The sequence below is a fragment of the Pimephales promelas genome, chromosome 20 (genome assembly GCF_988280905.1).
Source record: "Pimephales promelas chromosome 20, fPimPro1.hap1.1, whole genome shotgun sequence".
Taxonomy (NCBI): domain Eukaryota; kingdom Metazoa; phylum Chordata; class Actinopteri; order Cypriniformes; family Leuciscidae; genus Pimephales; species Pimephales promelas.
This window is the reverse complement of record NC_142788.1, coordinates 21685657-21710309: the sequence shown is the minus strand read 5'-3', so window position 1 is coordinate 21710309 and position 24653 is coordinate 21685657. Positions and strand designations below refer to the sequence as shown.

Below are 24653 nucleotides of genomic sequence, written 5' to 3'. Positions count from 1 at the left end.
AACAATCCTGATGAGACCTTAACTACAGACAGGACCATCAGGCCAATTCACAAATGAGTCCTTGTAAAGAGACCACCACAACAAAGGAGCCCAGGCGTGTAGCCCTCCCCTTTAAAACTAGGCACACCCCTTTAACCCACTATTGTCTCCGAGCCTGGCAGGCGGTGTATGGTTGGTTGGTTTGTGGTTGTGTTGTAAGTCTCGTTCGCTCGCTTGTCAATATCACGCAAAACGAATGCATTAATGCTAAGAGATGGGAATCTTGCAGTCATGCTTCCACGACGAACTGCTGTAGCGCTTCTCGCCCTATGTGGATTAATAGCGGTCGGCGATGGTGAGTCGGGTGCTTGTGTGTGTGTCACCTCTCTGTGTGTATTTATTTATTTGATAGGCTGCTGGTGTGTGGAGAGAGTGTAGCCAGGCTGTGCTGTGCTGGACGGGGCAGCCTGGCGCTCATCATGGCGCTGTAAACCAGTCATCAGAAGCATAAATCATTCCTTATATTGAACTAATTTTAAAAATTCTAATGCGCGTGACTTGTAATTGTATCATTTAAGAGGTTCGTATAAGATATAACCTCGCAAGTATGTTTTGCTGTCCCTTGTTAATTTAACAAAATACACTCGTGGTATAGAGGTCTAAATAGGCGTCTCTCTCTCTGTAATATAGCCTAGAATATAGCCTATATATATAGCCTATATATATAGCCTATATATATAGCCTATATATATATATATATATATATATATATATACTACACTATACACACTGACTCAACCAGCCTCTGTTTAAATACAGGCCAGCTGTCCATTACAAATTAATTAAATTAAATGCATATTTACCTTGCGTGTTAAAATACTATACTATTACGCTTATGGCAAAACGAATCGGTTACCTAACGTAACCTCGCTTCTTTTCTTTAGACGAGCGTTCTCATTATTCGAAAATGAATCGTGCTCTTAATTCGAATCTTCTTCCCCCTCATAACATTTATTCTATATGATTTTGTAAGTGTGAACTTACATTTTTTTATTAGTGTCATGTGGTGTTGGTTAGATGAATGACGTTTCTATGACTTTAATTTTACAGTTTCAATCACAAAGAGAACTTTTCAGTTCAGAGGAATGTTCAAAAGTACCGATTCACAGGAATGAATCTAACTTCCCATTGCTAGTTGTGACATGTAGCACAACATGAATTCCAGTGATTCGTTTTAAAATGACGGGCCTTGTTTGTAGTTATGTGTTAGATTATATCATAAATGTTGTTAGTGCATCGTTTGCTGTATACCCTGTTTACAAAACAGTCTGGTGGCATTTCTTAACGTTAATCAGCATTGTGTATTTCAACTGGTGAAACAGTCCTGATTGACCCCATGACTACCGAGCCATAAGGCCTAAAATATTGACAATTTGGACCATTTCTTAATTTATTCACAAATTGTACTGGTTTTAGAAAACTAAATTTGTGCTTTATAACCCCTGGCAAGTACAATTTTGTCGTAGAGTACGATGGGAAGCTGGTCGTTCAGCAAGTTCAGACTGAAGTCAGATTTGGAGTCTGGTCCTTTGTAATGGAAATGTGGGCAATGAGCCCTATTCAGTGGCCTGTCAAGGGAGTCTGCCTTTCTTTTGTATGGCCAAACTGATGGTGGTTACATCCACAGCACAAATAAACATGTCTGTGGTTGCATGGCACAGCACGATAACTGTTTATGCACTGGTGAGATTTTCTGGAACGACAAAACTGTGAATCAGTGTGATGCTCTTCATAGTATGCTGAGAAGCCAACAAAATGGCATGAACACTTGGAAACCTTTTTGTATGGTGATCATAACTAGAATACTAATGCATTTTAAAGTGTTTAAAAATTGAAAGATTGCTGTCTTGTGATTTGCTGTGCTCAAGACATATCAAGGAAGACTGTAATGAAATGCATCACAGCAGGGGCAATTTTCATCTACAAATTAAAAAAAAGTTAAGCAATCTGTGATCTCTAATTGGTGACTCATCTTTTTACAAGAAGCATCGCTCCCACTGTTCACAAATGGTTGTGTTGCACAAAATGCTGCCAAATGCTTCAATAGGACTTGAAAGAAAATGCTAAACAGACAGATCCCACCTGTAGTACGTCTGACAGGGTCGCCTCAATGTCAGACTCTACACTGAGCGGATTGTAGCGCGAGAGGCGCCTTCGGGCTGCCAGTGATGGATTTGCACAGCTGCCGGTAGTTGGACACAGACTAGTGGAAATTAAACAGATTGGCGACTCCAGCCGTGTTATGGTAATTATTCCACCATAGTGCTGTTGAAACCCGGGGGCTCTATAGCTCCGCACTTGTATGATGACTGCCTAGTTTCTCAGTAAGCATGCTGTTTTTTGTTTGTTTTTGATAAACGGGCTTGTCGCAAGTCTTCGAGTTTCTAGATGTCCGTGTGACGCTTCTCGCAGGCCTGTGTGAGAAAACAACGGCAATGTGATATGGGCACTGTGAGTTAGGCAGACAGCCGTGAGGCAGGGTGCGTCGCTTTCATCATCTTTCATTCTCTCCCACATTTTTCTTTTCCCTTCACACAGACCAAACTTAAGTATTAAACATGCTCCAAGTCCTAGCTCCTCCACTTTTACGTTTGGTGAAAAACGCTCCAGGAATGATGAATTAAGCCATTCGAACATTTTTATGAGTGACTCACTTGCTTACAAGAAATGATCATTAATGTATTCCCACTCCTGGTAACTGCAGTGCCAAAGTGGAAAAAGTGAGTTAATTCTCTATAACAAATAAACTACTTTCGCTATTTTAAGTGTTTTTTAATGTATAAAAATATAATAGATGTTCTGAACCACAAAGGCCCTGAATTTGTGTTTGAGCCGGAAGGAGCAGACGTTTGAAGCCCGTATCACAGGAGGCCTCCAGGTGCTGTGAGAGGGCTGTTATGGAAATGAAAGAGAGCACATCAAGCTATATTTTGCATGTGTGTGCTTGTATATAAGATCAGAGTACAGAAAGTGTAGCAAAAAAAGATATGTGGGTTCATGGGGAGTGTGTGTCTGGGGAAGCCAGCTAGTGGGGTTGAGTCCACGGTCACAGCCGACTGAAGCTAGTCTCCGCTTCATTAATGACCTTGCTAATGACCCGAATGGCCGGCGGGCAGTGCTGATTACATCGAGAGAGACCTTTGTGTGACCTACATTACAGTGCTTGTTTAGAAATAGTACATTTGATTGACTTTTTTTCCCCTTGGTACTACAATTTTTTTTATCTTTCATCATTTTCTTAAAAATAAGGGTTATTTGTATTATAAGCTTAAAGGGATAATTGTGTCATTGTTTCCTCACCCTCATGTCATTCTAAACCTGTAGAGCATTCATTTTTCCATCAGACAAAATAGTAGACTTTTCTTTTTTTTTTTTTACAAGGAAGCTCAACAATTTCTGACCTTGTCTGTCAAGTTCTCAAAAAAGCACCGTATTTTACTTAGGTGACTTGTGCACTATATATTTTACGATAGTTTTGTGTAAAGAATAAACCAACAATTAACTGTTAATGTATGGCATATAAACTGTGTATTGACTATCCAATTCCAAACTATGCTAACCCATCCAAAAGTTTAAGTAAAAAAAGAAGATATTATTACTTGTTATTACTAGTCCTGCATTCAATTGATCAGAAGTGTCAGAAATTACATATAATGTTCTATTTTTAAATAAATACTTTTCTTTAGAACTGTATATTCTTCAAAGAATCCAGAAAAAAAGTGTCACTGTTTCCTCAACAATATTAGGCAGCATAGAAGACTACAAATCAGCATATTACAATGATTTCTGAAGGATCGTGTGACACTGAAGACTGGAGTTGGCTGCTATATTTTAAATTGTAATGGTAATATTACTGTTTTACTATATTTAATAGTAATAATAATAATTCATTACATTTATATAGCGCTCTTCTCGGCACTCAAAGTGCTTTACATAGAGAGGGGAATCTCCTCAACCACCACCAGTGTGCAGCATCCACCTGGATGATGCGACGGCTGCCATAGTGGGCCAGAACGCTCACCACACACCAGCTTACTGGTGGAGAGGAGACAGTGATGAAGCCAATTGGTATATATGGGGATGATTAGGAGGCCATGATGGACAGAGGCCACTGGGAAAATTTGGCCAGGATGCCGGGGTTACACCCCTACTCTTTCAAAAGACATCCTGGGATTTTTTTTAATGACCACAGAGAGTCAGGACCACAGAGAGTCAGGTTTAACGTCTACGTCTCATCCAAAGGACTGATTAAATACATTTCTGATTAAATAAATGCAGCCTTGGTGTCCAGCAAAGCGTTTTTCCACGCGCCTGGCGTACGTTTTCAATTGTTTTCAAAGGTGAGCGCCGCGTTTTTTAAACACCATGAGCGTAATGAGGCGCTGAATGTTTTTTTTTTCACGCTGAAGTGCCGAGCGCCCGGCGTTTTTTCATGGTTATCGAGAGTTGAAAAATGTTCAAAATGTTAAAACGCTTATCACGTTCATCACGTTCACTTTTTACCCAGCTGTCCAATCACAGCGGAGGAGGGACGGGACTAAACCACACTGTCACAACATTCTTTCTGTACAACGACATCAACCAACAGAGTTAACCGAACAAAATGGATGGAAAATATTTTTTTAGTATGAAACAAATTATCTGCGAAATCACTTTCAAGTAAACTGTGCTGCGGGTATTCTGTATCATAGCAACGAAACGTCTCAACGGAATAAAAACGCTTTGGTGGACACACGGCCTAAGACTTCTTTCAAAAACAGACAAAATCTTACTCTAGTGTACTTATTTAAAACGAATGCACTCCTTCGAATATTTGTCAGAAGAACTGCATTATTTTGTCGCATGAAATGGTTTTAGGCTGCTGGCTTGTGAAAGAGAAAGGGACAGACATTCGTTCCTCTGGACCAGATGAGTAATTTGACCATGAGAGTTCTAAAGAAGCTCCCCTTCCTTTCACTGCATTGATTTTGTGAGTGTAGTTCGCTGTGCATGTCTGTGTGAGTGTGTGTGTGTGTGTGTGTGTGTGTGTGCGCGCTCTGTCTGGTGGCGTCGGCATGTCTTAATCAGCTCCCTGTCTGGGTGCTCAATGGATCTCATTTCAGCTCTATGCATCTTGGGTAACTGCACTCTCTCAGTCTGCCCGCTCTCAGTAGCCCCTGGCATCCTGCTAGAAGAGGAGGATGATGGGCTTTCATTATCCAGAGGAGGTGAAGCAAGAGATAATGCCTCCAAAGAGAGACAAGCACCGCTCAAGGCCGTCCATTTGTAATAGATATGAGAGGACTGCTTGTGTCGTGGGGGGCAATATTTGCGTCTGAGTGTTTAAACCACAAACCCTGTGAGCTCTTAATTCTCGCTTTGACCCCAACGTGGAAAGTCGGTACTCTTGAAGCAGAGGTTGTGAAATTTTTGTTCCATAGTGAAGGATTTAGTCACCGTACCAGTAATGTGACGTTGTTTGTGGCTTCACCGTTGACTAAAGACTTTCCATGAGCCAGGCTCTGATCAACCAAGCACACTGTTAATGGCAACGATTTCATTCACGTCTTGCCGCAATGGTTTTTATTTCCTGTCTAAACAAGAATGGAATGATAGGAACTTCACACTGGCAGTGAGGTTTTGATGTTGTCCTTTACTGAATTCCCCTCTTTCTGTTGGGTTAAGCCAAGTCTAGACTAGGGTTTTAAGGTCTGTCGTAGCTAGTCTCTCAGCCGAAATCCCATCACAGCTGGGGATTCTGTAAGTCGCCCTCTGTTACCTCTCTGTGTTCTGTCCTGGCGTATCTGTTTCAACGGCAGCTCTTAAAAACATGTCAGGGGAGTCCCCAGCCACTCTAACAGTAACTGCCCCATCCTCCACCGCACAGCCCACTCCCATCCTTTGTCCAGACACAGCCCGCCCAATCCCTCCTCATGTCCCCTTAATCTCCACACAAAGAGCCAGTGTAAGGCCACCAATTATGCACACACAAGACCTCGCTTGGCTTGAACCGCTCGCACTCCCTTTCCGCAGGTTTGGAGCCGTTCTGTCAACTGGCTTTGCATAAACTTTGATTGGTCTGAAGTTTTGCAGACCGTATTGCAGGAATTGAGTGAAAAGTTTCAGGTTTCTGAGGTGCAAGAGATTTGGTGTTTAGTAAGTTAGTCACAATTGTGAGATTTGAAGTTGCAATAACAAGAAATGCAGTTAAAAAAGGCTTAATTCTCATGATTATGACTTTATATCTCACAATGTGACTTATTTTTTACTCTAAGGTGAAAACAGGCCTCCCTAATATGTCAGATTTCAAAAGTTGATGAAATTTGGTTGTTGTGTAAGGTACTATTACTAAAAACATTTCCTTGTGGTGAACCGGAAATAGTGACAGATATTTTCTTCTGAATTGTTCCGTCATATCAGAGTGCAAAATAAAAATATAGGGTGGGGGCTATATGTAATTTATTGGATTTTGCGGTACATTTTTGAGGGGCAGGGTTTAAGCTGACTAAAGAAGTCCAGCATACATCATCAGTTTTTCACTGGAAGACTTTTTGTTTTAAAATTACATACAAGGTACATTTAAGTTGTATATTTAACCACACCCAAGCATTCAGTGAAATTATTCTTAAAGTACATGAATTTGCACATGGATTGTCATAGTACATTATTTTGTGTAGTATGTTGTCGACAAAGTTATTATTGATGAAAATATCATCTTCCATCGGTCGAAAAAACAGATGGCCGCTCCATCAAATCATAGTATTGGTTGAGTCAGATTGGTTAGGATGCTCAAATGGCACAAGCACAACAGTCTAAACATTTTTTTCGGGAGGTAAATCAGCTTACAAATTGTTACTTGTCTCTGCATATTATATTTACGGCATAATGTTTACCACAACAAATTCAACTTATGGTGAAGCTCTTTCAATTGAAGTGAATGGGACTGTTTTTAAGAGAATTTCAAAGCAGAAATTAAAAGCTTTTATTTAATTAAAAGCACTTGCATTAAGTCTTCTGTTAACTTGCGTTTAGGGTATACAGTATTTTGTTGCCATGACCACAAAATTGTAAAATTGGATCTAACATTACACAGAAAAGGTTAGTGTTTTTTTTTTTTTTTTCACGTTAATGCTCATTGTTTACGTCTTGTGACTTTACTCCTAATCAAAATTTTGCCTGTGGTGCTGTTAAATGAACATAGCTTGGAACATTTTTTAACATTAAAAAGACACCCTTCAGCTGTAAGTATAGTTATCCTGATTGTGATTTAAAGTGATAACTACACTGTGTTTTCTCAGAACCCTTTAGCAAGACACTATGAGGCAATTACGGTCATTCTATTTGCTGCCCCGTGATTTAATGATATCGTGTGTGCTCCATTAGAGGGTTATTATGGCACCGGGTTGTTTTTCTCCTGTTATCAGGGCCTGGTTACCTCCATGTAATCTGCAGGAAATTCTTTGTGCATGTGAACTTCAGTTGACTTGGATCCGCTCCACTAACGGTTACTGGCAGTGCGCTTCGGTGTCTGTTAGATCACAGCCTTTATAAGATTTACAAAGAGTACACAAACACACTCTCGCACTCCCTCTCTTGCTCTATGACACTTGACACATACGCCCCTCCCCACACATACACATGGTGAAAAAGTGAAGTTGACACTTGTTCAGAAGGGTGTGGTTCAGCCACTTGCATGTCATGAGTTGTGCAATAAAACCTGTGTATGAAAAACTGTAGGAGGAAGGGTAGTGAGTCAGATTAATTAAGTGTTTCTGGAGTGAGATGAGTGACAGTAGGAGTACAAGGTATACAGAGGCCTGAACATGTGGGAAAGGTGAAAAGAAAAGCATTGAAATGAGAGGATTAGAATAGAACATTCTTGACAGGGACGCCCAGAAAAGTCTGGGCTTTAAAGTGCTGTTTGTCCCTCGGTGGGCCCTGTTGTGATCAGCCGTCAAGCTTCTGAAGTCATGTTATTTTAAAACCACTGCAATTTGTCTTAAGTGGCTTGCCATTGTGTGTGGCTCGGATAAAATCAGGGGCGCCGGTGAAGTGTGAATGCCACCCCTCGTGTCATGACCTCGGTCACCCTCGGCAGTCTGTGTACCAGCAGTCATTATATCCTGCGTCTTAGTTTGTCTGACTTGCTGAAGAGACAGGCTTTTAAGATCATGTTGTTGTTGCTAATGAAAACAAAAATGGTACTATATCGTAGTCTTTGGGTGTGTTCACATTTGTAGTTTGGTTCTTTTGGTCCGGACCAACAAAAAAAGAAGAAAATGGTACATTTAGTCCCGTTCGTTCGATGGCATTTTTAAGACCCAACCTAAAGATACAAAAAAAAAAAAAAACTTTTTTTGTGACGTAACTTGCTGAACATTGAAAACAATGCTGCCTGTGTGTGCTGGGCTAAATGTGCTTGTTATATGTGCGCACATGTGATGACATTATGACAAATGTGTAGAATTCCTCTGTTGCAAATACCGTAGGCGGCATTTGATGCCTGTACCGAACTATAATGGGCAACGTAGCTCTTTTGACGAGAAAAAAACACGTAGCACTGGGTCGCATGTGGTGACATCATGTCCTTTAATGTGTAAGAATCGGATTGGATTATTTCTGATTGATTTAAAATTATTGGATGTAAACAAGTGGTCTCTAGTTAGTAATATTTTAATTGGATGATATTTTGATCATCGGCTCTTAACCTTGCCGAGCTGGTTGATGAACAAAATAGATAGATAATAGAAGCTCTTAAACATGCTTTTCAAGATATAATAGAAGGATCTAAGTAAGCTTAATATATGTATATATATTAAAAATCACCAATTATTAGGTACTTTAAATTGGGAGGTGGCTGATCCCTAACCCCTAAATTTCAACTTGAAAATTATATTGCCTTTTTTTTCATTTATATCATTTATAAGTTTTGTGCGCCGAAAATGTGCTGTTACGACCAAAACATGGGATATAATAAAGTATATTGAATTATCAACTAAGATGTTATTATAGTGTTTGGTTCAATGTATATTCAAACTAATGAACTTTGTAAAAGGCATTATGCTAATCATCATACTGATTTCAAAGAAAGATTGGATACAAAATGCAACAAATTGTATAAACCACACTTGAAATATTGTTAAAATTGTTATTGATTAACCTGTGAACTGATTAACATTTTTTTAATGGCAAAAATATAAATTTACAAGGTAGATGTAAACAAGCAAAATAGTAATAGGTAAAAATAAACCGCCTTATTAAATTAGTTATTATTGTGTTTCGGTAGTGACAAATTTGGGGAGAGGAAAAACTTTCTGAAAATACAATATGATAATTAACTGCACAATTACTAGAAATAAGTGTATATTGGATATTACACAATTTGCATACATACAAAAAAAAAAGATTGAATAGAAGAAAAAAAAATTCAAGACGTTTCCAACTCTGACTTTGAACCAGTTCTGTAGAATGGTCCATTATATATACACAAATCTAATCATCTTGCTCATTATTTGTTTCTATGACCGTTCAATAAAGCAAAACGGTCTGTAAATATGTTCTGCTGATATAAAGGTGCTGCAGTGGGGGGTCCAAATGCCAGCTCCTGCTGTACACAGTCTGTTTGGGTTCATCTGCAGTGGCGGATTCAGTTTCATGTTATGTAGTTTAGTTGCGAACTTAACTCTGAGTAAGGCAAGTCAAGCAGAAGCACTGCATGCAGTGTTTTCCTTTCCTTAAATTGGTCTTGCTTGCCCTCTGGAGGATATTTTGAGTTTGCACAGTTCACTTAAAGCATCCGCTGAAGGAAGAATTGAATGCATCCTCAATCCTCATTAATGATCTGACATTACAACAAACACACATTGCAGTTATTTAGAGTCATATTTTAATCGTTAATCTCTCTCTAACTCTCTAGCTCTCAAGTGTAATTGCACGGCATGTGAGAACACTGGATATGTGTGCGAGACTGATGGGGCCTGCATGACCTCTACGTCCCACATCAATGGTCAGGAGGAGCAGCAAGTACGGATCTGCCTCCCTCGGGTCAGCCTGGTTCCCCCTGGACAGCCCGTCTACTGCCTGAGTGCCAAAGGCCTGCTCAACATTCACTGCTGCTATACAGACTTCTGCAACAGCATCAACCTCCAGATTCCCAACGGTAAGAGTACAGGCTAAAATATACTACTGTTCAAACGTTTGGACTCAGTAAAATATTTATTTTTATTCAGCAAGAATGCATTTAGTTGATCAAAAGTGACTGTATAATATTACAAAAGATTAGTATTTCAAATAAATGCTGTTCTTTTAAAAGTTCTATTCATCAAAGAATCCTGAAAAAAATGTATTATGGTTTCTACAGAAATATGAAACCACATGTTTGAATGATTTCTGAAGGATCATGTGACACTGGAGTAATGGCTGCTGAAAATTCAGCTTTGCCATCAGAGGAAAAAATTATGTCAAAATATACTCAAATATTATTATTATTATTTTAATTTATTCATATTTCACAATATTGCCGGTTTGCTGTAGTTTTTTTTATTGCATCTTTGGTGAGAGGTTACTTTCATGAACATTGAGAGAGTACATAATGTTATACATAATTTTTAGTTAACTTCCAAAATTAAAGTTTTTATGCTGCTCAATATAGGATGTGTAATTGTGTATACATTTACCTACATCTCTAATATTCACTGTTGCAGTTAATCTCTAAATGTGATATTTAGCAAATGTCCAAATGCATTTACATTTTTCATACTGTATTATAATTTTATGATGTCTACATAAACTTGTAGTATTTAAAACTGTTGATTTTAGTTGGTTTTAATATTGGCCATTTGTTTCGTATCTCTTTCAGTATCGTACAGAATCTTAATATCAGTTCATCCCTACAGGTCCAGCCTGTAATGCGCATTTCCTCGTCTCTTTCAGGGATTCCTGAAGGTAAAGGGGGAAGTTGGGGTCCAGTAGAGCTGGTGGCAGTGATAGCAGGCCCAGTCTTCCTCTTTTGCTTGCTGCTCATCGTTGGAGTGCTCGTTTTCCAGTACCACCAACGGAACTATAACCACCGGCAGCGACTCGACGTTGAGGATCCGTCATGTGATCATCTGTACTTGGCCAAAGACAAGACCTTACAGGATCTCATCTTCGATCTGTCCACCTCGGGTTCAGGATCTGGTAAGCTGCATCTTTATCCTTCTCCAGCCTATCTGACAAGTGTTTTGTTCATGTGCTAATGTGTTTTCTCATTGCAGGTCTGCCCTTGTTTGTTCAGAGGACAGTGGCCAGGACAATTGTATTGCAGGAGATCATAGGTAAAGGTCGCTTTGGGGAAGTATGGAGGGGGAGATGGAGAGGAGGGGATGTGGCTGTGAAGATCTTCTCATCCAGAGAGGAGCGCTCTTGGTTCCGCGAGGCTGAGATTTATCAGACCATCATGCTCCGCCATGAGAACATCTTAGGCTTCATTGCTGCTGATAATAAAGGTAAGATGTACTCACTCTATCCATCTACAGTATTATCTATCATCTATCTATAATCATTTTAATAATATATGTATATACATTAAAAATTGATCAAATATTTAAGAGAGTGATTTGTTCCAACCCTTAAATCTCTTTACTTTGACTTTCTTAGACAATGGCACATGGACACAGTTGTGGCTGGTGTCAGACTACCATGAACATGGCTCATTATTTGACTATCTCAACCACTACTCCGTCACTATCGAGGGGATGATTAAGTTGTCACTCTCAGCAGCCAGTGGCTTGGCACATCTGCACATGGAGATCTTGGGAACGCAGGGTAATTATGAATGGATACATTTGATGCATCGGTTATACGAGCTTGAATATCTCTCAAATCCTGTACTCCCAAAACCGAACTAAACCAAGATGGTCTCCTCCCACAGGGAAACCAGGCATTGCACATCGTGACCTGAAATCTAAAAACATCCTGGTGAAAAAGAATGGTACTTGTGCCATAGCAGATCTGGGGCTCGCTGTACGGCACGAGTCCATCACTGATACTATAGACATCGCCCCCAATCAGAGGGTTGGCACTAAAAGGTAAATCTACTGCCAGGCACTGTTACTAAATACTGTTAACAGCTGCTTATATGTAAATTTAACCATGAAGATGTACCTTTAGCATTACTTGATGTTTTTTTTTTTTTTTTTTTTGCCCTTTAGATATATGGCTCCAGAGGTATTAGATGAAACGATCAACATGAAGCATTTTGATTCTTTCAAGTGTGCTGATATCTACGCTTTGGGACTGGTATACTGGGAGATTGCGCGACGGTGTAATGCTGGAGGTGAGGAACAAGAAGCTTGCAAAGTGCCTGACTAATCATCCACCTACAGTATCTTAACAAAAGTCATTTAAATCAGAGCTTTAACAGGCTGTAGGTGCCATAGAGCTCTGGGGGTCATGTCTCCCTTCAGTGCCTGAATAGTGGTCTGTCATTATGGGTTTTTCAATGACATAAATAAATAAAATGGTTTTTTTTTTGAGTCACAAACCGGCATATTAGATTCTGAAGGATCGTGTGATACTGAAGACTGAAGTAATGGCTTGGATAAATTACTTTTTAAAATACATTCAAATAGAAATGCTATTTCAGATTTTAATAATATTTCACAATATTTCTGCATTTGTATAATTTTGGATCAAATAAATGCATCCTTGGTGAGCATAACCGCATAACCACTTGCTTATTGATAGTAGCACCTTTAGAGATGGATTTTTTTTTTAATCTCAGTTAGAGATTTAATATTTGGAAGGTCAATTGACTAAAACATTGCTAATAAACTTTCGTATTAAAGCATGTGTGGGATTTATAGGCCTACATTTTTTTTAATTATTGAGTTTATATTGGTCTTTTATCCAATGCATCTACAAATGATTTGGCTTTGTAAGGCACTATATTTTCTATTTACAGATTAAAAATGTATGATATTGCAGTTAAAATGCAATGTTTTTTCCCCTTGGGACTGGGACTTCTGAAATATTTTGTTACACATGATCAGTAAGGCTAAATGATATAGATGTATTGAGCAATTCAACGCTAACAGAGCTCACATTTTGACCATCTTCTCAGGCATCCATGAAGATTACCAGCTTCCCTACTATGATCTGGTGCCCTCTGATCCCTCCATAGAAGAGATGAGGAAGGTGGTTTGTGACCAGAGACTACGGCCCAATGTGCCCAACTGGTGGCAGAGCTACGAGGTATAAAGCAATCCCACTTATATAAAAGGTCATCTACTTGACATTTGCAGTAATTGACCAACCATTTGTTGTCAATACTTGACTTTTAGTAAATGATGATAATAGTAGACCATAATAAGTAACAAATTCTCAAATAATGGTGCAGCATTCACCACAAACATGCTTGCCAATTTGAAAAGCCATTTTTGAGTGCAATATGCTTCACACGTGCCATCTTGAGACTGTTCCGTGTAAAAATACAGCCTTTTAATTAAAATCAGCTGTGATTCACAAGACATATTTGTGAGAGAGCCTGGAAAACTCATTTTGATTTGTGTTTTCTCTCCACAGGCACTGAGAGTGATGGGAAAGATCATGCGGGAGTGTTGGTATGCCAACGGAGCGGCACGGCTTACGGCTCTGCGGATAAAGAAGACTCTCTCGCAACTCAGCGTCCAAGAAGACGTTAAGATCTGAAACGCATGGGACACTGCAGATCCCCGCAGAGACGAACAAGCGAATAAAGACTTACGCCAAAAGCAGCCTGCCAGTTTTAGCCCCTTTTTCAACCTTTTAAAGTTGTGACGAGGCCTACCTCACCATCTAAGACGAAACTACTGAGTCTGAGTACATCCCAGCCCTTTTCCATTTTCCAACGTTCCCAATCATGGATGAGCCTCGAACTGCTGATATCAGCGCAACCTCCGTCCATGGACCTACGGTTGTTGAATTTTTTTAGGTTTTTTTTGGCAGGAATGACAATTGAACTGACAGGCATTTTAATTTTATCATTTGTTTTTTTCACCACTTTTGTCCAAAATGGACTTCTTGAAAGAATGTGTTTAGATGTGATTTGTTCAACCTCATTCACTAATACACCATATGTCATATTTCAGCGTCAATCTACCATTATATATAGTGCTCTACTGCTGTTGTGAGAATGTGAAAAAAAAAAAAACGTGGATAACACTGTCTCCTCCTGTTATGACTAGCAATTCATGTACAAAGCTAAGTGTAGCAAAACGGACACACTGCGACCGTGTGACCAAGTGGGATTGCAGTTTTTTGTTCCTGTGGAAGAAATGAAGGAGTGCAGATCATTTACTCATGTAAAAATCAGCCTATTTATCTTTCTTCAGGCTGCGTTTGTTAAACGTCAGAACCACCAATGTGGTTTTGGGTTCATTTGCTTTTAAAGTTTCACAGGGAGAGTGTGTGTATGTTTTTAGGTTTTATTTAACTGGGTTAATAAAATTAGTGTTGTGATTGCTGAATGCATTGAATGATTGCACATGTTTTGTATTGTTATCCGACCGCATTTTGAGAAATTGAGCGATTTTTGTCATAAGGAAAGCCATTACCACTTGTATGTTAAAATCCAACTGTTATTTCAACGGAATCGTTTAGTATGTTGTATTCCTATTATTCTGGGATGTTGGCATGCACTGTTGTTATTTGTTTGCAGTCCGTGTTCTTTTGGGGATTTAGTAGTTGGTACCACTTCAGAAAACAGTAACACACATGTAAAACAATGCATCTCTATTTGCCTGCATTATAACATTTATATTTCTCTGCTTTGCCTTGAATTGAAGAGTTGTCATTCAGTTTAATTTAAAGTACAACTAAACATTTCCTTCTCATATTTACAGTTAGGGTTTGCCAAGACCAAATATTGAACATGGTGACATTGTATCACTAGCACATCCCTAGAAAGCCAACTTCACTACTTCTTCCATCCTTTATTAACTTGCACCAATGTCTTGATCACAGTCAAAAACCTGCAGATGTTCTGAATGGTTAACTGGAATCCATGGGATAAGTATAACAGTAGGTGCGAAAAATGATTAGATTAGCTTTGGCATTAATGGTCTGAAATGCTTTTAGAATGGCTGGATGAGAACAAGGGTCCTGTATTATGTGTAACATTGGAAATCTATTGCAGGCTCTATTACAGTCCATTTCTGTTTGACTTATGCATTTTTTACTTTCAAGGTCATATATGAATCAGCTCTGTGTAGCTAGAATATGTTTGACAGGAGCATGATTCAGTTGAGTTGGGTGGCATTGAGAATGTCTAAAATAAAATTATGACTGAATTTTGTTATACCATGGTGCTCTACACTGGGATACACTGGGAATTCTGTCTGTAGAAATGTAAAGGCTAATTGTTCCACTATTTATATTGTGCTTGCTTTTTCTCACAACTTGGATTTTGCAGTTGTTTATTGTAAAACGTACTTTAACTTGTACTTAAGACTTGAGGAAAGGCATTTGGATGATTCTGAATGACACTCGTTCAAAGGGATTGTTGACTTTGAAATTAATTGTTGATATGTTTTAGCTTACCTCAATGGCATCCAAGATGTAGGTGTCTTTGTTTCCACAGTATTTTCAATTTTGACATTTTTCGGTCAAACCAGTGTTGTCTGTCAGTCATATGATGCAGGTTTAGGGAGGTCCACCTCAAAGAGCATGCACAGAGAAGTCAAAATTAAACATGATTTAATGACTCGTGAATTTAAGTACACACTGATGGCCTAAGACACCTAAGATGGCCTAAGTTTGTGAGAGAAAACGAACAGTATTTATATAATTTTTACCTCTTCTTAACAGCCGTCGAACTGATCTGAATCTATGTCCAACTGAACCGTCTCCAGACGTTACGCCGGAAGTGATCTCTCTACATCACGCATTGTTTACACGGAGATTTCGGAAGTTTTACCTTTCACTAAACAAATTTAGATATACGGTAAATCGCAATGGAATACCATTTCGATATATCTAAATATGTTTAGTAAAAGGTAAAACTTCCGAAATCTCTGTGTAAACAATGCGTGATGTGGACGCGCAAGAGATCACTTCCGGTGTAACGTTGGACTTTGAACGGTTCAGTTCGGTTCAGTCGGACATCTGATTCAGATCAGTTCGACATAGATCAGTTCGACATAGCTGTTAACAAGAGGTAAAAACTATATAAATACTGTTCGTTTTCTCACACAAACCGCTTGTTTCGTGTCTTAGGCCATCAGTGTGTACTTACAGTCATTAAATCATGTTTAATTTTGACTTCTCTGTGCATGCTCTAAGAGGTGTACCCCTACTGACAGACAACAACGGTTCGACCGAAATGTCAAAATTGAAATTACTGTGGAAACAAAGACACCTCTTGGATGCCCTTGAGGTAAGCTAAAACACATCAAAAATTAATTTCAAAGTGAACTGTCCCTTTAAAACAGTAATCACTTCTGTTTTGTAGAGGCAGTTAGTCTAAATTCCCTGACATGTTTGTCCATTTTAGTCTTGATAATAATACTTAAGACTTGGTAGACAATGCTTTACGTCAGATGCATATGAGTTCTTGATCCTAAGATGTGTATGTGTGTTTTAAACATGTTAAAAACAAATACACTTGTGGGTTAGTTAATATAATGTACATAAATGATATACAATAATAAATCCTTTTTCTTATTTCTGTTTCATTGACTCTTTCCAATAACTTAATTTAGAATATATAACAGCCTTTAAAAGAGGCTATGCAAAGGTAGTTTGTAAAGCTTCAAATTTGACAACATTTATATTTAAAATGCATTTTATTTTTCTTTACAAGAAATAAAGCAGAGACAAAGAAATAAATGGAGGGCTGGGAGGGAAGGGGACAGCTGTATATAAAGAGATGCAACCTCTGACGTCAAAAAATATGTACAATTCAAAATTATATCCATACAAAACATGCCACATACAATAAAAATTACCATTTTATTCATCATCCCTAAAAGTAGCTCTGCTGTACAGTTGCAGCATCTTTTTTAGAAAGTAGATCAGGTTGAAAACCAAAATCAGGATCTATTTATTTAATTAATTACAACGTGTATAGAGCTTAAATTAAGAGATTTCAAAAGAACAAAAGGGGGGAGGGGTGGCAAGAGTTACTCAGGCTAAAATCCAGTGAGCGTCTTTAATACCAGACTACCCTTAAAAGAAGAAATGCTAGTTCGGAGGATGTATAAATAAAATAAAAAAAATGCTGAGTGCAATTCACATGTAGTTAATGGAGATATTTTCGATTAATGAAGTCATACCTTTCTACGACTATGCAGCCTTTTCGGAAGTCATAAAACATTCACTTCTACGGGGGGAAAACAATAGGACACGAATCAAAAACAGTATCATCTTGGGAGCTTCAAGATTTTCCATTTACTGAATATACTAATTAAACTGTCACTGATTCAAGGACAGTGATCAGTAATTCACAAGCAGTAGCATAAATAAAAGAAATATACGTGAACAATATTACATAAATACACAAATGCTATGCACCATTTTACTGCTGTTTCTTTAAAAAAAAAAATCTATTTCAATAAAGAACTTTGCATGAATCCCATCTTAAACGTTTGTCTCATTCACCGCAACCACTCTTCCAAATTTCATTGGTGAAGACAAGAGAAACATCACACCTTTTAATATGTATATGGTCTTGTAGGAAAAAAAAACAGATAGAAAAAAAAGTTAAATGCAAAAACACTCTGGTTCATATACATAAAGATATTACTTAGTTTGCCATTTTACATATATTTATAGATATATACACATTTAGTTTTCTGATAAAATGATATCCAGTGGTTGCTTTTTTTCATGATTTTTATTTCTCTACAATTTTGAATTTGATTAAAAAGGGTCTGGATAAAGAGTTTAGACCCCTATTATGTACAGTTTATACATTTTGCATTTATTCTTAACGTGAGGTCATACGTCAGGGGAGAAAGGAACAAAGTAGCATGGGCTATGTGGAGACTTTGTTCAACTCCCTTCTTTGAAATTTAACTGTTTTTAACTTTTAAATTACTTTAATATAAAAGAAAATAGAAATGCCCTTTTTAAGTCTTCCTCCATCACTGCGTCAAGCCTGTAGACTGTGCTACCACTATCAAACCACGATACATAGATTAGATACAACCGGCCGTCAGCAGGCAGAGAAAGACTCACTACAGTAAGTTTACAACAGTCCACTATCACAGAAGGGAAGAGGCTTACACACCTAAGGGTCCTGGTTGGAGTGATGAGATCCGAATGAAGATCTACTGAAGGCAGGATGTAAGGATTCAAGATGGGAAAATGCAGTGGCAGTCTTGCATCACTAGTTTTATTTGCCCTATAATCTTTCAAATTGCATCAACGTGGATCCGCACTGTGGCCCTTTCTCATTATTTGCTCCATCGTTAAGAATGTGAGAGGATCCTGATGAGCGCTTCAACACTAAAAACATGATCTGCACGTGCCGACGCAGCTACATGATATCTACAATCGGGAAAAGGTGGCCTGCGAGACACCCGTTTGAGTTTTGATTGCTCTAAGTAATGCATCATCATATTGTAAGTCATATACTGTATCTCATTTGTGTAATCAAATCAAAAAGAGTTGCACTGGCTCACTATTGTAATCATCCGAAAACAAAATATAGAGAGGAGCAAACCTGCTGCTTAAGTTTCCCTGCTTACCCGAGAAGGCAATTGCCATGGACACATTCCTGCCTTCCCCTTTCCACAGTAGCACTTTAACAGTTTAATACAAAGCAGTGACGTCCCACAAACTCAATGAGGTAGACTGGGTGAAATAAACCCACCTTTTAAATCAATATAATAAAACTATCTCGTGCCTCTCGAGCCACAGGTCAATAGCATCTCATCACAGTTCTAAGCAGAGCCACTCCAGGATTGTCTTGCCAAGGTCCACGATTTTCGTTGATGATTTGATGGGAGAGCGTTCGTCTGGGGTGATGGAAAGGATGGTAGCGGAAAGGATAGGTCCAAGCTAAATTGTACTAGTTCATTTTTGAGAACTTACATGGCTTTAATCAAACATCTTCACTGAGTGCTAGTTCTAAGTGTATTGATATGCTATAGCTTCAGTTGTTTTGGTAGATGTCAAAGGGATCAGTTGTAGCCAGAGTCAGCTTATTGTAGGAGGAAACAGTGGAAGTGCTTTTGGCAGAGGTGAATTTTTTTAATCGACATGAAGATTCAAGCAGGTCCAATACCTTCAAGCTCATCTGTAAAAGGTTGCGTCTTCAAAAGTTTACTCTTCAAAAGCTTTGGCTCTTGTTGTGAATAACAAAGTCTTGTCTTTCGGGTGACTGAGAGTGAACTTTCCTTCCTCGATTCAGAGCAGCTTATTAACTGGATAGTAAGAATATAACAGGCTTTGGCGCAGGAGTGTTCTGGCACCAGGGAGCAAAGACGGGTCGGACTCCTCCTCTGTCCCTGTTAGTTCATCCACTTTCTGCAATTCCAGGCTCCACAATGGCAGGGGATCTTGTGCTGATCATCCTCGAAGTCAAACTGATAGTCATACGTCAGCTAAAACAGATTTAGAGAGGAGAATACAATGGATTATACCGGGTAACAGCGATGAGAGCACTGCCAAGTGAAAAATGTAACTCGAACCTACCTCTTCACCCTTCGGGATCCTGCGACTAGAAATGATGATGATCTTGTCCTCTTTATCAAATGTCACAACTTCCGCGACACAGTTGGGTGCACAAGAATGATTGACATAACTAGGAAGACAAAGAGATCATAAACTATGACCCAAACCAAACATTCGTATTGCAAGAACAGCACAGGAAGTTTGATCTTACCGGGCAGGACCGCCAGTTAAGGTGGCATCAATCACATGCTCGTTATTGATGCGAAACATGTAGATCCCGCGGTTCTGATAGAAAAAAACCAAAGAGGTTAAAAAAAGGAAAAATAGAGAAAATTTATAGCAGACGCTTGACATCCACAAACCTGCTCCTCGTAAATCTTCTCTCTGCGATTCGCAACCTCGTTGCGTATGATGGTGCCAATGTACTCTATGACCATGGTGTGTTTTTCAAGGTCTTTAGCAGCGTAGAGACCCAGTCCTTGAATGCGAGAACGGGCCAGGTACACATTGTTTTTCCACTCGGTCTTCAGACGACGGTATTGAGAAGATTTGGAGTGGACAAACTGCTTGCTGTACGGGGTGTTAATTTCCCCTGTAAATGTGCTCTGATAGGCTTTGGACATACTCGTGCTGTTCAGAGTATGAGGCCTGAGAAGCAGGATAAAATTACATTAGATCCTAACAATCACTTTCCATACTTAGAGTCACAATTGACACATGAGAAAGCCAAAGTCTTCAATTTCTTTGGTTCATTACCGTTTGCAGTGGGTGAGAATTTTGGGTTCAGATCGTGCACAGCCTGTAGGATTTATCATGAGGGGAAGCTCCATGAGAGGGTGGCGGCCATATCGGAACGTATAATTCTGACAGTTTTCCACACCAGGAAGCTGAAGGACAAATTTTGAGCAGCGAAAATTGTATTATGTTGTTAATAATTATAATCAAGATATTTAAGAAAAATGCTTTTAATTGGGGATGGGAATCACATGAATTTAACATCATGGTTCCAGTTCATTTTTTTATGACTTAAGGAATAAATATTTGGAAAAAAAGAAATCCAATTAGACAAATTAGATATTTTCAACACTAGATAAATGTAAATATAGAAAATTATTAAATCATTTCAATAATAAATGTTAAATAATAATTCGAGGCAGCATGAATGTGATCCAATAATTGACCGTAGCTATATACTAAACAACAATGATAAAAAAAATGTGGTAACATTATTTATTTTTTACATATTACTGACAAAACATTGTTTATCTTTAACTACATGTCATCGCTGATTTGATCAACAGAAGAAAACATAGAAAGATTAGTTAACAAAAATGAATCATGTGGGTTTAGGTTTATTTTTTTAAGTTTTATTAATGTTCATTTTTGTTAGCGGTTCTGAATAAATACCAGTTCTCTGTTCCCAACCATACTTATTAAATTCTCACCGATTCAGTGATTCGCATCACAGCATGGACAGTGAGTCCATACATCTCTTCTCCCTTGACATGCTCTGTGAAGAGTTTCAGCATGGCTGCTTCATCACGCAGCTTGCCAACCTGTTGTACAATCTTGGACCAGATGCCTGAAGAGCAGTGGCATGACATTAGCATGATGAGGCAAGATAAATCATCATTCCATCAGGATTACATTTACAGTCATATCAGAAAATAAACTTGGATTTACATACCATCTGGTGTGGTGTCTCGGTAGTGTAGGTCTTCATACCCGTGCTCTAGGACACGCGCTTCAAACAGAGGCCTGCCATCCTGCTCACTGATGCGACAACGGTAGCGACATCTGCGGTTTGGCACACGAGTGCTCCAGTAAATTCGTGTGGCCTCATAGCCCACTGGAAATATAGCAGTGTGTGAGTGAAACACAGCCATCTGAGAGGGCAAGAGCTGGCCCACAGCATGGAAGATGAGCCCGCCAACACGGAACAAGTGAATGCGGTCACCACGTTGCAGGATGCTTGCAATCTGCTTCACCTCATCTCGCTCAATGTAGACGCGTCGAAAAACAGCAAAGCTGCTGAGCTCCTCTTCACTGGGCCCTTTAAGCTTGTGCTGGGTGCAAAGCATCGTTTTGTCTTTGAAAAACATGCAACGTGCCCGAATGGCACAGGCAAAATGATAAACATTCGGGCAGCGCAAACGGTTGCAGCTGCTAGTAGCACCTGTCTTCTGACAGTAGGCACAGCGGGTGCGCAGTCCACGCCTAAGAGCAACCTCCACATTAATAAGTGCTCCGCCCTGGGTCTCATACACCTCAGTGGACCACAGAGCACAGTTAAGATGCACCCAGAGATCGACATCGATGTTAAGCAGACGTGCAGGGCCATCTGTGGCACCATCTCCTTCCTCGTGGCAGAAACAGCACTTGCGCTTGTCTCTGGGCAGCTTGTCTGGTTTTAGGGTAATGCGGAGGCGCTCCATAAGCTCAGAAACTTCACGGCTGTTCTCTTTCTTAGACCCACCCTTGCGAATAGTGATGACTATCTGGAGACGCTTCCAGCGCAGACCCTTCCATTTTTTGACCTTAGGTCGTTCTTCTTCTTCATCAGAAAGAGTCCTGCTACGGTGTTTAATAGGTTTGAGGGACATCTCTATTGTGGGGGAGTCTAGAGGAGGAGAAATGGCTGGAGCAGAAGGTTGTTCTTCTGATGGAGTAGCTTGGGGTAGAACCACTGGCTCCTGAGATTCAGTCTCCATGGTAACAGGGGAGCTGTGAGCCTCCAGTTTAACTATAGGGTCAGTTTTGACAGGATTACTCGGGCTTGCGGAAGGGGATGATGTAGTCTGAACAGGTGCATCCGGTTCAGGCTTGGGCTCAGGTTGAGTGATGTTTTCTGGCTCAGCTTCAGCAGAAGATGGTGGTGGTGGTGGTGGTGGTGGAGGTGGGGATGGTGATGGAGGTGGAGATACCTCAACAGGAATAACAGGCAGGTGGCGCACATCCAGATCTGAAACATTTGTCATGTAACAGTGCTGAGCAGGTCTATCTTCTTGATCTTGGCATTCCTGCAAAAGAGTAAAAATGTCAGAAGAAATAAGAAATGTAAGGTACCTCTTAAAAGAAAGAAGACATTTAGAAAACAAAAAAAGAGAAATACTCAGGAAACTCACCTGTTTAATAAGAGCTAGAATATCGACTTGTTTCTTCAGAGTACATCCAGGGAGGGAAACATCAAACTGCCTAAGCCACTCTGCATCATGGCTTGCAGAAGGGTCTGTCTTCATAGCTGGAAAAAAAACATTCAAACAGCTTTAGACAAACCAAAAACAAGAAGCTAAACATTTTGCCGATACTTTGAGAATAACGTTGAAAGACAGATTGAGTCCATTACCTGGGTTGGAGGAGTCGGGTACTTTCCCAGGTCCAACACCTGCTCTACCAGGACTCTGGGGAAAAGCCACCTCGTAAGAACTTGGCATGCGTATGTGCAGCAGTTGGGCAACAGCCAACATCACTGTGTTGAGATTCTGTTAAAAGGAAAACAGGACTTAAACCTTGTCACACAAAATGATCCAATGCCTTTGAGGTTAACATTGGGTTAAGACATTTAGACACTTAAATACCTTTGCAGCAGCTGATGAAAGCATGAAGGTTACAGATACTTCATTGCTTTTAGTTTTGTCCCACTGGCTGGATGAAGCAACAACTTTTCCATCCACTGACTCAAATGGTTTTGTCTCTGAGAAACCTGTATACAAGTAAGATCAGTCAATCATGAAAGATTCAAGTAAACAAATTAAAATATTTTCCAAACAGTGCCACATACTGGGGATGGCAGAACGAGCAATAATGGGGATAACAGGAGAGATGGCCCTCTCATCCTCCTCCTCTTTAGGATCCAATAAATGGGGGAAGCGTGTTGTCTCATCACCTAGCTGGCTTTCAGGTGAGGATGCAGGGACAATACTATCTGGAGCATCACTGTCATCATCGCTCTCCATCCTGAGTTGAGAGAATCCATTAGTGCACTGACATATACACAAGCTTAAGATTAGTTGTTCAATACATTCATTTAGCATTTACCAGTAAATTGACAATTTACCGTATATCTTCGTTTTGGTTGTGAGGTGGAGTGGGGAGAGCTGCTAGTATGTCTACACTCTTTACTTCCTCTGGAACAGAACCTTCAAGTACAAGGAAAAATGTAAATGTTAGGAGTCATAAGTCGCTAAAGTCATAACGGCTCACTAATAAATCCAAATCAATGTAATATCTTACTCATGGTATCTTCTGACGTCTCTGTCCCTTTTTGACCTTCTGATAGTTCCTCTACAGGTGTCACTCCATTTAGAAGTTTGTGCTGCACCGAAGGTGGTGGAGTTGGGGGAAGTGATGATGGTGGTGTTGGAGGATTGCTGAGGTTGTTCTAAAAGGAAAAAGCAGCAAAGAACACTTAAAATGGCTGCATCTTAAGAACTTGCATACAACTGTGAACAGTCTTTGGAATTCCTAGAATCCAATCTAGAAAGTCTTTTGTAAGGCGCGTGGTTAAACTGAAAATTCCAAACTATAGTGTACCTTTGTAAGAAGCTGGGAATAGTAGTCTGGAATATTTTCTAGCATAGCATTTCCAAATGAGCCTTTCAACTGGGTCTTGGCATTGGCTGGGCTGCTGCCAAAGGGAGCAAACAAATCCAGACTAGCAGTAATGGAGGGCTCCATTAAAGGAAGAAGAGAAAGTCCCTGTGGGTTAACCATAAGTGAACAATGATTTAACTTCATAATATTAACCTAAATTGTTCATAGCCATGTATTACTCTTAAACAGGAAGCAGAGATTCAAAAAGCCAATGCCACATACTTGTTTCAGCTGCTTCATTATTGCCTCAGTTTTTCCAACTTCTTCTTTCTTGGTTTTCTTTCTAGAGTTTGGCCCACGCTCTCCAGCTTTTGTAGTACGTTTGGCCTTGACTATTGGAGTTCTCTTTGTGAGTGACTGCAGATCCTAAAAATAGTATCAGATAAGAATGAGATGCTCAATTTCAT

General features: G+C 39.4%; 2 protein-coding genes across 9 annotated transcripts in view; one reads left to right on the top strand and one right to left on the bottom strand.

The window, feature by feature from the left end:
* Nucleotides 1-141: 141 nt before the first annotated feature.
* Nucleotides 142-15326, top strand: acvr1ba (activin A receptor type 1Ba). 2 transcript variants are annotated; one of them, XM_039651834.2, is made up of 9 exons: nt 142-334; nt 9935-10177; nt 10951-11196; nt 11274-11504; nt 11656-11823; nt 11930-12086; nt 12210-12334; nt 13121-13251; nt 13582-15326. In XM_039651834.2, the coding sequence occupies exons 1-9, from the start codon at nt 244-246 to the stop codon at nt 13705-13707; spliced, it is 1518 nt and encodes a 505-aa protein (XP_039507768.1). In that variant the 5' UTR covers nt 142-243; the 3' UTR covers nt 13708-15326. The 2 variants fall into 2 exon arrangements, with proteins under 2 accessions (XP_039507768.1, XP_088980823.1); XM_089124697.1 differs by lacking the exon at nt 142-334 and adding an exon at nt 2147-2284.
* A 1475-nt stretch (nt 15327-16801) lies between these two features.
* Nucleotides 16802-24653, bottom strand: part of kmt2d (lysine (K)-specific methyltransferase 2D) — a 32268-nt gene continuing 24416 nt past the window's right edge. For all 7 annotated transcript variants that reach the window (XM_039652815.2, XM_039652816.2, XM_089124696.1 and 4 more), the window contains exons 40-54: nt 24469-24612; nt 24187-24351; nt 23887-24034; nt 23711-23792; nt 23435-23610; nt 23232-23356; nt 23000-23135; nt 22779-22894; nt 21341-22673; nt 21099-21235; nt 20410-20540; nt 20016-20301; nt 19865-19938; nt 19675-19783; nt 16802-19583 (exon numbers count right to left, since the gene is read on the bottom strand). In XM_039652815.2, the coding sequence (XP_039508749.2) occupies nt 19491-19583; nt 19675-19783; nt 19865-19938; nt 20016-20301; nt 20410-20540; nt 21099-21235; nt 21341-22673; nt 22779-22894; nt 23000-23135; nt 23232-23356; nt 23435-23610; nt 23711-23792; nt 23887-24034; nt 24187-24351; nt 24469-24612 (3255 nt within the window). In that variant the 3' untranslated portion in view covers nt 16802-19490. The remainder of the gene's footprint in view (nt 19584-19674; nt 19784-19864; nt 19939-20015; nt 20302-20409; nt 20541-21098; nt 21236-21340; nt 22674-22778; nt 22895-22999; nt 23136-23231; nt 23357-23434; nt 23611-23710; nt 23793-23886; nt 24035-24186; nt 24352-24468; nt 24613-24653) is intronic.